At 39.5% G+C, this 13499-nt stretch overlaps 1 protein-coding gene across 1 annotated transcript in view; it reads left to right on the plus strand.

The window, feature by feature from the left end:
- DSTN (destrin (actin depolymerizing factor)) overlaps positions 1-13499 on the plus strand; it is a 44581-nt gene that overhangs the window by 21661 nt on the left and 9421 nt on the right. Inside the window, exon 2 of the mRNA XM_006776114.2 lies at positions 12451-12758. Within this exon, the coding sequence (XP_006776177.1) occupies positions 12499-12758 (260 nt within the window). The 5' untranslated portion in view covers positions 12451-12498. The remainder of the gene's footprint in view (positions 1-12450; positions 12759-13499) is intronic.

Raw genomic sequence — 13499 nt, forward strand, 5'->3', positions numbered from 1 at the left:
GGCGGTTGCATTTGTATTTTTTTGAGGATCTTTCATACTTCTTCCATGCTGTTTTTCACAGTGGCTGCACCAGTCTGCATTCCCAACAGTGCAGGAGAGTTCCCTTTCCTCCACATTCTCCACAGCACTTGTTTATTGGTTTATTGATGATAGCCATTCTAACAGGTGTGAGGTGATATCTCATTGTTTTTAATTTGCATTTCTCTGATGATTAGAGATGTTGACCATCTTTTCATATGTGTATTGGCTATCTGTATGTCTTCTTTGGATAAGTGTCTCCATATAATTTCACTTATATAAAGAATTTAAAGAACAAAATAAATGAACAAACTAAATAGAAATAGACTCATAGTTGCAGAGAACAGGCTGATGGTTGCCAGAGGGGAAGAAGATTGGAGTTCGGGGGGGTGAAAAAGGTGAAGAGATTAAAAAGTACAAATTGGTAGGTACAAAATAGTCATGGGGATGTATAGTACAGCATAGGAAATATAGTCAGTAATATTGTAATAACTGTGGTGCCAGGAAATATCAGGGTGATCACTTCATAAAGTATACGATAGGTTAACCATTATGCTGTACACCTGAAACTAACACAAAATAATATTGAATGTCAACTCTAATTGTAAAATAAAATAAAGCCCTGGCTGGTGAGGCTCAGTTGGTTGGGTGTTGTCCTGTGCACCGAGATTGCCAGCTTCTGTTTGGGGCACATGCCCTGGTTACTGGCTCCATCCCTGTTAGGGGGTGTGCAGGAGGTAGCCAGTCGATGTTTTCTCTCTCTACCAATCAATCAATTAAAAAATTTAAAAAAAAAAAACCACAAAAATTTAAAATCTTTCCTTAAAGTCAAACCTTCCTTTCTGAAGTTTTATGAACTATTCTTGATTTTGGTCCTTTGACTCTTTCAAATTAACACTCAGGATATTTCCAAAGAGACAAAAAGTCTATCTGAATTTCCCCCGAGATTGCTTACTTGCCCCCAGAAATAGTTGACCATAATTATTATAGTAAATTGAAATCCATGCCCTTGGGAGCATTATTTTGTCACTGCATAGGAGAAAAACAGGTTCCTGAGGACCCAAACAAGTCATCATAAATTTAAATAATACACTATTTTTTCAAGGCAGAAAACATATATTTTATAAATTTATTCAAAACATACTATTTTAGTATTGAGAGTTAATTTTATGTTCTATGTTAAATCACTTAAGATAAAATTAACAATTTAGCTCCTCATTTTTATTAGTCACATTTTATGTACTCAATAGCCATATTGGACAGTGCACATATAGAACAATTGCAACATCACAGAAAGTTCTGTTGGACAGTTAGGCTTCAAGGTACTGGTAGTGGTGGATAGAGTGTCTTAGCATTCAGTTTATATAAGTTCTCCTATTTTCAATATGATGACTAAGCCAGGAAGACCTACTGTGCAGAGAATAAACTGCAGAATCCCAAGGATATGGGGTTGGTGGCAGGGTTGCGATCAGGAGCGGGGTCTAGGAAACTAATTGTTTCTCAAACAAATTTCACTCATTCTTCCTTATCTGAATTTCCATTTTTTTTCTGCTCTCCTTGTTCTTGTGGGTATATGTTCTTTTTCTTTTTTTAAAAAAAAATCCCCTTTTGTACTTTCAGTGGAGTTTTGAGAGGGAGATAAATTTAGATGTGTGTATTTAGCCCCCCATTTTAACACAAGATCTATAGGGCCCTTAATACTCCTATGTAGAAATTTCTTAAGCACTGTCATTCATTGCATGGTGTAAAGAAAGAATCGTGAACCTTTTTAAACTTCCCAACTCCTTTGATTAGCAGTTATGCTGGGTTTTTAATAGTTGGTAGGTTGAGAAAGGAACTGTTTTCTGCCAGGTGCTTGTAAATTTGAAATTGTATTTTTCTGCTATGCAATATCCTACTGTCAAATATTTCAGACTCTTAGCTTAGAAAAATAATTTTAAAAAAATTAATTTTCTGATGGAGGAAAGTGTCTTTTATTCCTGTTTTTTTTCCAACGAGGGTTGGGTAAAGTATATTTGGCATTAATTATGGAGCCAAAGTCAGGAATCCTACTTGAGTTAGTAGTATAAAAATACACCACTGTTTCTGATATTTTGGTTTAGGGTGGGCAGCTGTTACTACATTTAGGATTTGGACTGGTTTAGTTGTTTACAAAAATTGAATCAGAAAGACTTGATGCTCCTTTCAGAGGTCACTAGCCTTGTGCTAGAATTGAGAGAATTGATGTTTTAAGTGTGTTCTGTCATTCGCACCTTTAAAATACCAAGGTTACAAATTCTCTATAGCATTTGTTTGTGAGTAGTAACTTTATTTAGAGAAGAGTACACTGAGTGAATCTTGAGTATTAAAGCAGTGCCTCTGATGTATTCACTTAATCTCTGAATCTGTGTTTATAAAAGCTCTGCCAAGGCGACTCAGACAGGTTTGAGATCCATTATGCTTCATGAACAAGTGAAAAACGTAGTCAAGTGAAATAAAATACAGCGAAGTAATTATTTAACAGCAACTGTTTTGACATGAGGGTGGAGTTCTAAGAGCAACTGTTATTCTCCAGTGGTCACTGGTACAGAACACAGTGAAACTGAAGTTGTGGATAACATATCTTTTTAAGGTAATCACAAAGCTCTTGTTGCAATAGCAATCTATTTTTACTCAAGATTTTTCCTTCCTAGTTATGCAGCAAATTTTGGTGCTATATTCAGAGTATCCTTTAATGGTCTTGATTGTTAAAACTTTGTAATCGAATATAAATAAATTTTTTAAAAGTCAAAACCAAATTTGATTTTGCTTTTTAAAATAAACTTTTTTTTTTAATATATATTTTATTGATTTTTTACAGAGAGGAAGGGAGAGAGATAGAGAGTTAGAAACATCGATGAGAGAGAAACATCGATCAGCTGCCTCCTGCACATCTCCCACCGGGGATGTGCCCGCAACCCAGGTACATGCCCTTGACCGGAATTGAACCTGGGACCTTTCAGTCCACAGGCTGACGCTCTATCCACTGAGCCAAACCGGTTTCGGCTTAAAATAAACTTTAACTTCCTTGACAGGTGAGTAGTTAATATCTTAGTCATATAACATTTTAGAAAAATACTGAAAAGTGAGACTGGTGGGAAAAGACCTTTTCTATTAGGTAAAAGTGCAATATAAAGTAAAAAAAAAAAAACATAAATAATTACATATATCACATCTGTCTTTAAGATTCACCATAATGTCTCTTTGTGATGATGATAAATCCACTAAAATTAATTATGTCAGAGGAATTTATTTTTATTGATTGATTGATAGAGAGAGAGAGAGAATCAGTTTGTTGTTCCACTCATTTATGCATCCACTGATTGTCTCTTTTTTTTGGACACTTGCTTTTTGTGTGTGTGTGTTGTTGTTGTTAATCCTCACCTGAGGATATTTCTTCATTGATTTTTAGAGAGAGTGGAAGGGAGAGGGGGAGACAGAAAGAAACATTGATGTGAAAGAGACACATCTATTGGTTGCCTCCTGCATGGACCCTGACCAGGGCCGGGGAACCTGCAACCAAGGTACGTGTCCTTGACTGGAATCAAACCCAGGACCCTTCAGTCCGCGGGCCGACACTCTATTCACTGAGCCAAACTGGCTAAGCCCACTGGTTGCCTCTTATATGTGCCCTGACCAGGGATGGAACCTGTGACCCTTCAGCGTACAGGCCGATGCTCCAACCAACTGAGCCACACTGTCCAGGGCATTAATCAGCCTCCTAATGACCAAACTATTCTGATTCCTTCCTTTCCACCATCCCTCTCCCAGCCAGTGGTTGTCAAGTACAGATGTTTGTGCCTACACACTGTTGACATCCAGCCCTCTTCCTTGTACTGCTCCTACTACCCTAATGAAGGCTTTGATCACCTCTTGCCTTGCTTACTGAATTAGCCTTTTTGCTGGTCATCCTTACTTTTCTTTTAAAAAATATATCCATTGTCTCCAAACTCTTGAGCCTGTCATTTGTGGTCTCTTCCTCCTGAACCCAGTCTACATCTCAATTTCCTCCTCCCTATCCTCTCATATTGTATATGCAAGGTTCCCTTTGTCAGGGACTCTTTTCATACTTTAGTCCTCTCGTCTTGGAGTGCTTTAAGTCTTAGATGTGAACCCCCAACCCCTACCTGTGTCCTGCTTTACCCTAGCATAATCTCTACCTTCTTTAAACTCTCTTCTATTGGAGTTTATCAGGGAATAATAGTTTTACCAAGTATTGATGATTTGTATATGCTGTCTTTATCTTCTCCATTAGTTAAATAAACTACGATGGGAGTCTTTTATTTATCTTTGATTTCCTCAGAGGAACACAATAGTGAATAAGATAGACACAGTCTTTCTTAAGGAACTTACAGTCTTAAACAGCCTATTTGGGGAGACAATCATTAAATAATCTTAAAGAGAGAACATTGAAGCTGTGGTTAAGTGCTATGGTGTAGAGATGCATGATTTCATGGAAGCGTGAAGTAGTGGTCTTGACCCAGAAAACTTATTTGCAAAATGAGAATTTGGTCTGAGATCTGAAAAGTGTATAGCCGAGTATTTAGTATGAGCAAACTCCCTGAAGTGAGAAGGAGCATGGCAAATAGAATTAAAAGAAGGCTGAAGGTATTGAGGTAGCAGAGAATATGTGGGGTAGAGAGGTAGATAGGGTCAGACCATGCAGTAAAAAACAATTATTACTCTTTTTACCCTCAGATCAAAGGAAAGCCAAAGAAGTGTTTTAAACATGTCGATGGGATTTGTGTTTCAGATCCTCGGCTGCAGTGTCGAGAGTGAGTGAGCTGGAGAGTGGAGGGTCTCAGCAATGGGTGTGGGCGGTCTGTTGTATTCGAACTCCTACGGGAACAAATTAAATCCCAAAGCTCTTTGCTTAACACAGTAAAGATTTATCTCTATCATACAGAGTGCACAGAGTTGGGCAGCCCGCTTCTATCCTGAAGTATATCTCCCGAGGTCATCTTGTCAGGGGAAGAGGAGCTAGATCACTTTTAAAGAGCCAGGCCTGGAAGTGGTTTATATCACTGTGTCCACCTGCTGCTGAGCAGAATCAGTCTGGTGAACTTTTAAGGAAGGCTGGGGAATGTAGTCTCCCTGTGTGTCCAGGAAGAGGAAACAGTATGGTACACACATCTTCCAGGGGAGGTTTGCAACACTTGGGGAGGTTATCTTAACAGTTCAGATAACAGTAGTGGTTTGGACTAGAAGAGTGGTGATAGAAAGGGAGAGAGATGAATGTCTTGGAAAAATGTATGAGAAACCAAATTGCTCAGTGAGGTGAGAGAGAAGGAATTGTTAAAGATGTATCAGGTTTGGGGCTTATGTAACTAGGATGGTGATGTCTTGGAAAAATATCTATAGTGATAAAAATGTAATATGCTAATTAGACCCGATGTCCTAGAACAAGTCCATGGTGGGCTGGAGCCAAGGCAGAGGAGGCTGCTGCAGCTGCCTCTTGCATGAATTTCGTGCATCAGGCCTCTAGTATGAAAATATCTTCCTTGGAAAGGAAGACTGACTATAAGGGGACTTTGAGCATGCAGAGCTCTTTGAGACATCCAGCTGGAGATTTTAGATAGGAAATTGGGTGTAAAGACTGCAAGCTCAGACAAGCAGAAGTCTGAATAATGTGTGAGTCATTGGGATTAGATGATTGAAACTTCAAGCTTGGATAAAAATCTCTTAGAGATAATGTGGAGTCCTTTCTTTCCACCTGCACTGACATCCTGCCATCAGCATCTGCTTTCTGCCTGATTGCTCTGCCATCACCCTCTCTGACCTCAGCCAAAACTTCTTATGTCCTCAGAGTCCTTTTGCTTGTCCTTGGGTGATTCCCTTTAGAACTTCCCAGAACAGTGATTCTAAATCTTTACCTAGTATGTTCAAACCACTGCACTACTATAGCCTGTCAGGCACAATTTTTAGCAGTGCCTCTTCCTTCCTCCAACTGCTACCCTCCCTCTTCCTATTTTAGAGGAAACTAAGATTCACATTTCCATCTGTGCTCTGCATCTCCCCAACCTCTTTAAAGTTCTGCCTCTAAATTATGTGTGTTTATGAGTAGTCTCTGGATTCAAATTGCATGAGTTCAAATCTCAGTTCCACTACCAGTTTCTGTGTAATTCTGACCACGTTACTGTACTTAATCTTTCCATGCCTCTGTTTTCAAGTCTGTAAGAAGCAAATAATGGTACTAGCTTTCTCATAGAATTTTTGTTATTTCAAAGTGTCTGATAATAATAAGTACTCAGTAGTAAGTTTTTGGATGTTTTTTCTCTTTAGTGTTTTGGCTTCCTTTCTCTTGTTCTCTTAAGAGCTCTTAAACTTTTAGTATGGTCAGAATTTCCCCAATAAGAAATGGATAATACTCAGTCTTCCCTTTTCCCTTCACCATTCACCCTCCTGTGTTTTCACTTTCTCAGTTCCCTGTGGATCCTCAGCCCATTACTCTGGAGTTCTGCCCCATTCCTCCAGTCTCCTGAAATGCTCAGAGGCCCAATTGCCAAGCCCAGTTGTCTATTTTCAAACTCTATAGTTTTTGGTATTGATGATCTCCTTCCTCAAAATACTCTCTGTTGGCGTCTTGGATGCTGTTTTTGCCCTTCTTACTTTTAATTCTTAGCTTTCCTATCATTTCTTCTTAGTCCCCTTGACTTGTTTCTCTTTTGCTACTTAATGTTGGTGATTCTGTGATAATGGCTGTAGTCCAAAATATCTATTAGTTTCATCCTCGTATTTCCAGTTGAAATCTTCATCTTAGATGTTTTACACATTCCTCAAAATTAACATGTCAGCCCTGGCGGTTTGCTAAATGGTGAGAGCATTGGCCCTTCGACTGAAGGGTCTTGGGTTTGATTACAGTCCAGGGTATGGACCTTGGTCGCAGGCTTGATCCCTGGCTCTGGTTGGTCCTGGCATGTGCGGAAGACAATCAATCGATGTGTCTCTCACATTGATGTTTTTCTCTGTGGGTGTCTCCTCCCTTCTGTTCTAAAAATCAATGGGGAAAAAATATCCTCATGAGGATTAAAAAATTTTTTTTAATATGTTAAATTGTAACCATCTCCTCCCCTTTCTGCTGATTCATCCCAAACTTTCTACTTACCAGTCTAGAGAATCCTGGATCTTCTTTGATGCTGCTACTTTTAAAAATATATATATATTGTTACTGATTTCAGAGAGGAAGGGAGAGGGAGAGAGAGATGGAAACATCAGTAATGGGAGAGAATCATCGATCTGCTGCCTCCTGCACGCCCCCTACTAGAGATGGAGCCTGCAACCCAGGCATGTGCCCTGACCAGGAATTGAACCATGACCTCCTGGTTCTTAGGTCAATATTTAACCACTGAGCAGTTCTACTGGGCTGATGCTACTTCTTATGGTTTCACTCAGCTATATTAATTCTATTTATGGTTTCACTCAGCTATATTAATTCTACTTTGAAATGCCCTTGGATTTTTTTTGTTTTGTTTTGTTTTAACTGCACTGCTGTAGTTCAGCGCTTTCTCTTCTGGATATTTGTAACTATCTCAAAAATGGTTTTCCTGCTTCCAGTGTCTGCCAGTTTCTTAGTGTCTCTTCATTAGAGACCTGCACAGACCTAAATGTTGATTTAAAAACTCAAATTCCTCCTTACTGAGGCTTTTAAGATGCCTGTAAGTTACAGCTTAATTTGGCTGCGATTAGCTGCATTTTAATTGCAGAATATACATTTCCTTTCTGTTTTCAGTTACTGGTACATGATTACTTTGATTAATTTCTAAGTCAGGATATAAAATGCTTGAGATACTTCACTTAGATGTTGACAGATAAATTCAAATATTGATTGGTTAGATATAAGTCTTTAAATATACTCTTTTCATGCTTTTCAAGATGGGTTAGACATGTAAGCCTAACAAATCAACATAGGTAAACTTGGGTGCTTAGAAGAATTGGAGTCTGCTTTTATAGGGTGTCCCAAAAGTCACATAAGATTTGAATTTTGCGTGAGCATTAACAACAACAACAAAAAATAAAAGCCTAATTTTACTTGGTTTATTGAATCAGATTCTAATATCTGTTGTCCTTTGATTTCAGTCCCTTCAATTTGATAAGCATTACCAAGTACCAGTTATGGCCCAGGAGCAGGGACAATGAAGACCATGGCTTTGCGTAGGTGCCAGCAAAGCCGTGGAGGCCATTTACCCGATGTGCTATTCCATACATAACCCTATACTGTATACTTTATGAATCAATAAAAAATTTACAATTTTTAATTATAAACCTGTGTTTTCTATCAAAATTACTTTTGCGTGAATTTTGGGACACCATGTAGTTATTCACTATTTTGTTATTTTGAACATTTTTTTTCCTCTGTTCAAAATAGCAAAATAATCGTAACTTCCTGTACACAGATGAACTATGAAGATCAGAACAGTACTACTCCTAAAGCAATAAAAGGTTTAAGAAAAGTGCTTTTTAATAGTAGGAAAGTGATAAGATTGTGTAGCTTTTGTAGTAATTTTCTAGTCTTTATTTTTCTGTATTTACCACTTCATTATTTTAGAGTGAAATATTCATTTATAAACAAAACTAGAGGCCTGGTGCATAAAAATTTGTGCACTCGGGGGGAAGGGGGGAATCCCTCAGCCTGGCCTGTGCCTTCTCGCAGTCTGGGACCTCTCGGGAGATAATGCCCTGCTGGCTTAGGCCTGCTCCCGGGTGGCAGAGGGCAGGCCCAATCCCTAGGTGCAGCCCCGGGTCGGGCTCAGAGCAGGGCTGATTGGGGAGTTGGGGGGCCGCCCCCTGTCATGCACAGAGCAGGGCGGATCGGGAGGTTGCGATGCCACCCTCAGTCACACTCAGGGTAGGGCCGATTGGGGGGTTGGGGCACCGCCCCCTGTCACACACAGAGCAGGGCAGATCAGGGGGCTGGGACGCCGCCACTGTCACACTCAGGGCAGGGCCGATGGGGAGGTTATGGCTCTACCCCATCACACACACAGCAGGGCCCGTGGGGTGTGGGGGGGGCTCCGCACCCTGTCACACACAGAGCTGCAGGGCGATCAGAGGTTGGGGAGCTCCCCCCTATCAGCCACAGAGCAGGAGGTTGGGGCTCCTTCCCCTGTCATGAACAGAGCAGGGGGTATAGGGAGGTTGTGGCCCCACCCCCTGTCACGCACAGAGCCGCAGGGCGATCAGGGGGTTTGGGCGCTGCCCCCTGTCACGCTGATCCCGGTGCCGGGAGGCCTTGTGGCTCCGCTGATCCCCGTCCAATGAGGCATATTACCATTTTACTATATAGGATAGAGGCCTGGTGCACGGGTGGGGGCCGGCTGGTTTGCCCTGAAGGGGGTCCTGGATCAGGGTGGGGGTCCCCACTGGGGTGCCTGGCCAGTCTGGGTGAGGGGCTGAGGGCTGTTTTCAGGCTGGCGGGGGACGGAAGCTCCCAACTGCTCCTTTTTCTTTTCTTTTTTTTTTATTCTGGGCCAGCTTTAGCTCTGAGGCTTGGCTCCAGCTCTGAGGCCTCCGCTGCTGAAAGTAGGTATCTGGTTTGTTTGGGTTCTATAATCGAAACACTATCAACTCCAGCTCTGAGATCCCGGCTCACTGAACGCTGGTTTCTGGGGTTTTGTTTAGCTTCTATATTTGTTACAGTGTTCAAACTGCAGGCTCAGAGGCTGGCAAGGCATGGGGGGAATGTTGGAGTCCTCCGTCACTGAAGCAAGCAAGCCTCATGTTCAGTTTAAGCTACCTGGCTGCTGGCAGCCATCTTGGCTGGCAGTTAATTTGCATATCTCGCTGATTACCCAATGGGAAGGGTAGCGGTCGTACGCCAATTACCATGTTTCTCTTTTATTAGATAGGATGTGAAATAGGTTAGACAGGATTGAACTGGATTATGATTATAGGTTAGATTAGATGGGATTGAAGTGGATTATACTCTTTTAATTAATATGATTAAATGGCCCAAGCACATTAATGTTAACTAAATCCTGGGATCTTAGTGTATTTTAATCCCCAGAATTCTTACATACATTTTTAAGTAACAGCTTTATTGAGATACTAGAGGCCCAATGCATGAAATTCGTGCAAGAGTAGGCCTTCCTTCCCCCGCTGCCGCCACCGGCTTCCCTCTGGCACCTGGGACCTGGGCTTCCAGAGGGAGGCCCTGCCCACCTGCTGCAGCCTGCCGGTTGGTGGCTGGGCCTCCCTCTTTGGGGTGATTGCAGAGCCCCCCAATTGATTGCCCCTCCGGTCAGTGGCCTTAGCCTCCTTCTGTGAGGCCATCATGGGGCGATGGCCGGGCCTCTGACCAATCGCATCGCACTGCCTTGGCTGGCCTGGCACCAGTGGGTATCATAGCGTGGTCATCCAGATGGTTGTCCGGCTGTCTGGCGTAATTAGTGTATCGCTTTTATTATAGATAATTCACACATCATAAAGTACAAGTCACTGGTTTTCAGTCTATTTACAAAGTTGTGCATCCACATTGCTATCAAGTTTCAAAACATTTTATCACTCCAAAATGAAAACCCCATATTAGTAGTCACTCCCCATTCTTCTTTCCTCTTAGCTCCTGGAAACCACTAATCTTCCTGTCTATGGATTTGCCTATTTTGAACATTTTGTGAAAAAAAGAATCATATAATGGGGCCTTTTATGCATGGCTTACTTCACTTAGCATAATGTTTTTCAAGGTTTTTCCATTTTGTAGCATGTATCAGTACCTCATTTTTTATGGCTGAATAATATTCTATTGTATGTATAAGCCACATTTTGTTTATTCATTCATCAGTTTTTCCTAATTTTTTGCTGTTATGAATTATGCTGCTATTAATATTCATGTACAAGTTTTTGTATGAACTTATGTTTTTATTTCTCGTGAATATACCAGGAGAGTGGCATTGCTAGGTGTTTAACTTTTTGAGGAACTCTGCCAGACTGTTTCCCAAAGCAGCAGCACCATTTAACAGTTCTGTCAGCAATGTATAAGTGTTCCAGTTTTTCAACAGCCTCACCAGCATTTGTTGCTGTTGTCTTTTTGGTTATAGCCATCCTAGTGGGTGTGAAGTAATAGCTCATTGTGGTTTTACCCTAACATCACTATCATGAGCATTTTTCCCCGAGTGTTTATTGATCATTTTTATATCTTCTTTGAAGAAATGTCTATTCACATCCCTTAAATTGGGTTGTCTTTATTTTTATTGTTGAGTTAGAAGGGTTCTTGATATATTCTGGATACAAGTTTTTATTGGATACATGATTTGCAAATACTTTCTCCCAGTGTATGGGTTATCTTTTCACCTCACATGTATTTTTATTTCTTAAGCAAATTACTTGATATTAATTTTGGGTTATCAATATTTTTGCATTGTTCAGTATTTATATTCTGTTAAGTTTAAATTCTTGCTTTAGAAAAACTAACATGCAAAACCAAAGAAGTTAATGAAGTAAAGTTAATATAAATAGCACATTCCTTAAAAAAGAGGAAAAGATTAAAAACTGGTTTTAGAACTTTTGCTATCAAGATCTTTTATAACTGCTTTCTCATCTCAAAATAGCAAATATAACATAGTAAAAGGTTTATATTTCCGGTCAATATAATACCAAATTAAACTGTGTTCTTTGTCACAGCAGTAAACATTTTCTGATTTATTCTATTTTTAAATTGAGATATAATTGACGTATAACATAGTTAAGTTTAAGGTGTAAAAGTTGTTGATTTGATATATTTTTATATAGCAATATGGTTACTATCATAGCATTAGCTAACCAACACCTCTATCACATCACATAAATATTGCTTTTTGTGGTGGGAATAATTAAGATTTAGTCTCTTAATAATCTTATTTATTCTTATCTTAATTTAAAACTTGGAGATTTTTTTAAAGTGTAATTTTAAAGGCATTTGACTTATGTTACTGAATATTAATCTCATAATTTTGAAATGTGAGTAGAACAAAGACTTTTTAATTATTTTATTAGTGAAAGCTATGCCATAGGAATAGAATAATTTTTCCAGCCCAGCCACTCTGACCATTTATTATACTTATGAAAAGAATTTGGGGTGATATTAATAATCAAACTGGGAAGGTGACTACCTCCAGTCAGGGCTCTGAGACACCTCCACAAGATAAAAATAATCCACTTCAGAAGTACCTTTTTTCAGGTTTTAAGGTATGAGTGGCTGCATAGATGACTCATCCCTTAATCCCACATAATAGTAATGAATGGCTTATATATGTAATCTTGTAAATGTTCAGTGACTGATATTAGTGATTGCAGCTCAGGTATTCCAGTTTCCCTATTGGATGATAAGTATGCCTTAAAAATTGTAATAAGTGTCCGGCAGTCTATAATCAAATATATAGTTTTTATATTTGGCACAATAAAAATTATAAACCTCTTTCTGATTTCCTTTTCTTATTATAGGCCTCAGGAGTGCAAGTTGCTGATGAAGTATGTCGCATTTTTTATGACATGAAAGTTAGGAAGTGTTCCACACCAGAAGAAATCAAGAAAAGAAAGAAGGCTGTCATTTTTTGTCTCAGTGCAGACAAAAAGTGCATCATTGTAGAAGAAGGCAAAGAGATCTTGGTTGGAGATGTTGGTGTAACCATAACTGATCCTTTCAAGCATTTTGTGGGAATGCTCCCAGAGAAAGATTGTCGCTATGCTTTGTATGATGCAAGCTTTGAAACCAAGGAATCCAGAAAAGAGGAGCTGATGTTTTTCTTATGGTAAGCAGTGATAGAAATAGTGAGTCTCTGTAAAAATCAGAGTTAATGTCATTGTTAGTTTAGCATTTGGAGAGCCAGTATCTGTAGCCAAAGTAGTTTTCAGTCAAGTGATCTGCAGTCATTGTTGTTTAATTTTTATTTACAAGGTTTCTGGTAAATTTTTATTTACAAGATGGGCAAAGGGGTGGGGGAATCAAGGATATCTGCATAGTGTCAATAATAAAAAATTTAAATTAAAAGAAAAGAAAAGGTCTTAGCTAGATTGATGTTTGTGGAACTAAAAGTAAATTTTAACTAGTCTTTGTTTACTTGAAGGGTGACTTTCAGTAGTCAATTATTTTGGCAGTGGAAGGAAGCAGAGGGGTAGATTTCTATGCATCCTCTGAACTCCTTATAAGCTAAAATTTCTCTAAAAACTCTTCCTAGAATACTGAGAAGAAAGTTTATCTCACCAAAATCCTTCTCTAACTTGTAATGCCAGGAACCAGCCTCCTACTTTTTAAAACATCTATACTTTATTTGTGCCTGGAGTTTGCTACTTTTGAAGTTGGTACTATCATTGCCTCCAACTGTGATAGTTCACACTGTCCATAAGGGTAGCCACTAGTCACTAGCTATCTTACCTAATAAAAGAGAAACATGGTAATTAGCCGTACATCCGCTACCCTTCCCATTGGCTAATCAGGGTGATATGCAAATTAACTGCCAGCCAAGATGGCGGCCAGAAGCCAGGCAGCTGAG

This window comes from Myotis davidii, unplaced genomic scaffold (assembly GCF_000327345.1).
Source record: "Myotis davidii unplaced genomic scaffold, ASM32734v1 scaffold608, whole genome shotgun sequence".
Lineage (NCBI taxonomy): Eukaryota > Metazoa > Chordata > Mammalia > Chiroptera > Vespertilionidae > Myotis > Myotis davidii.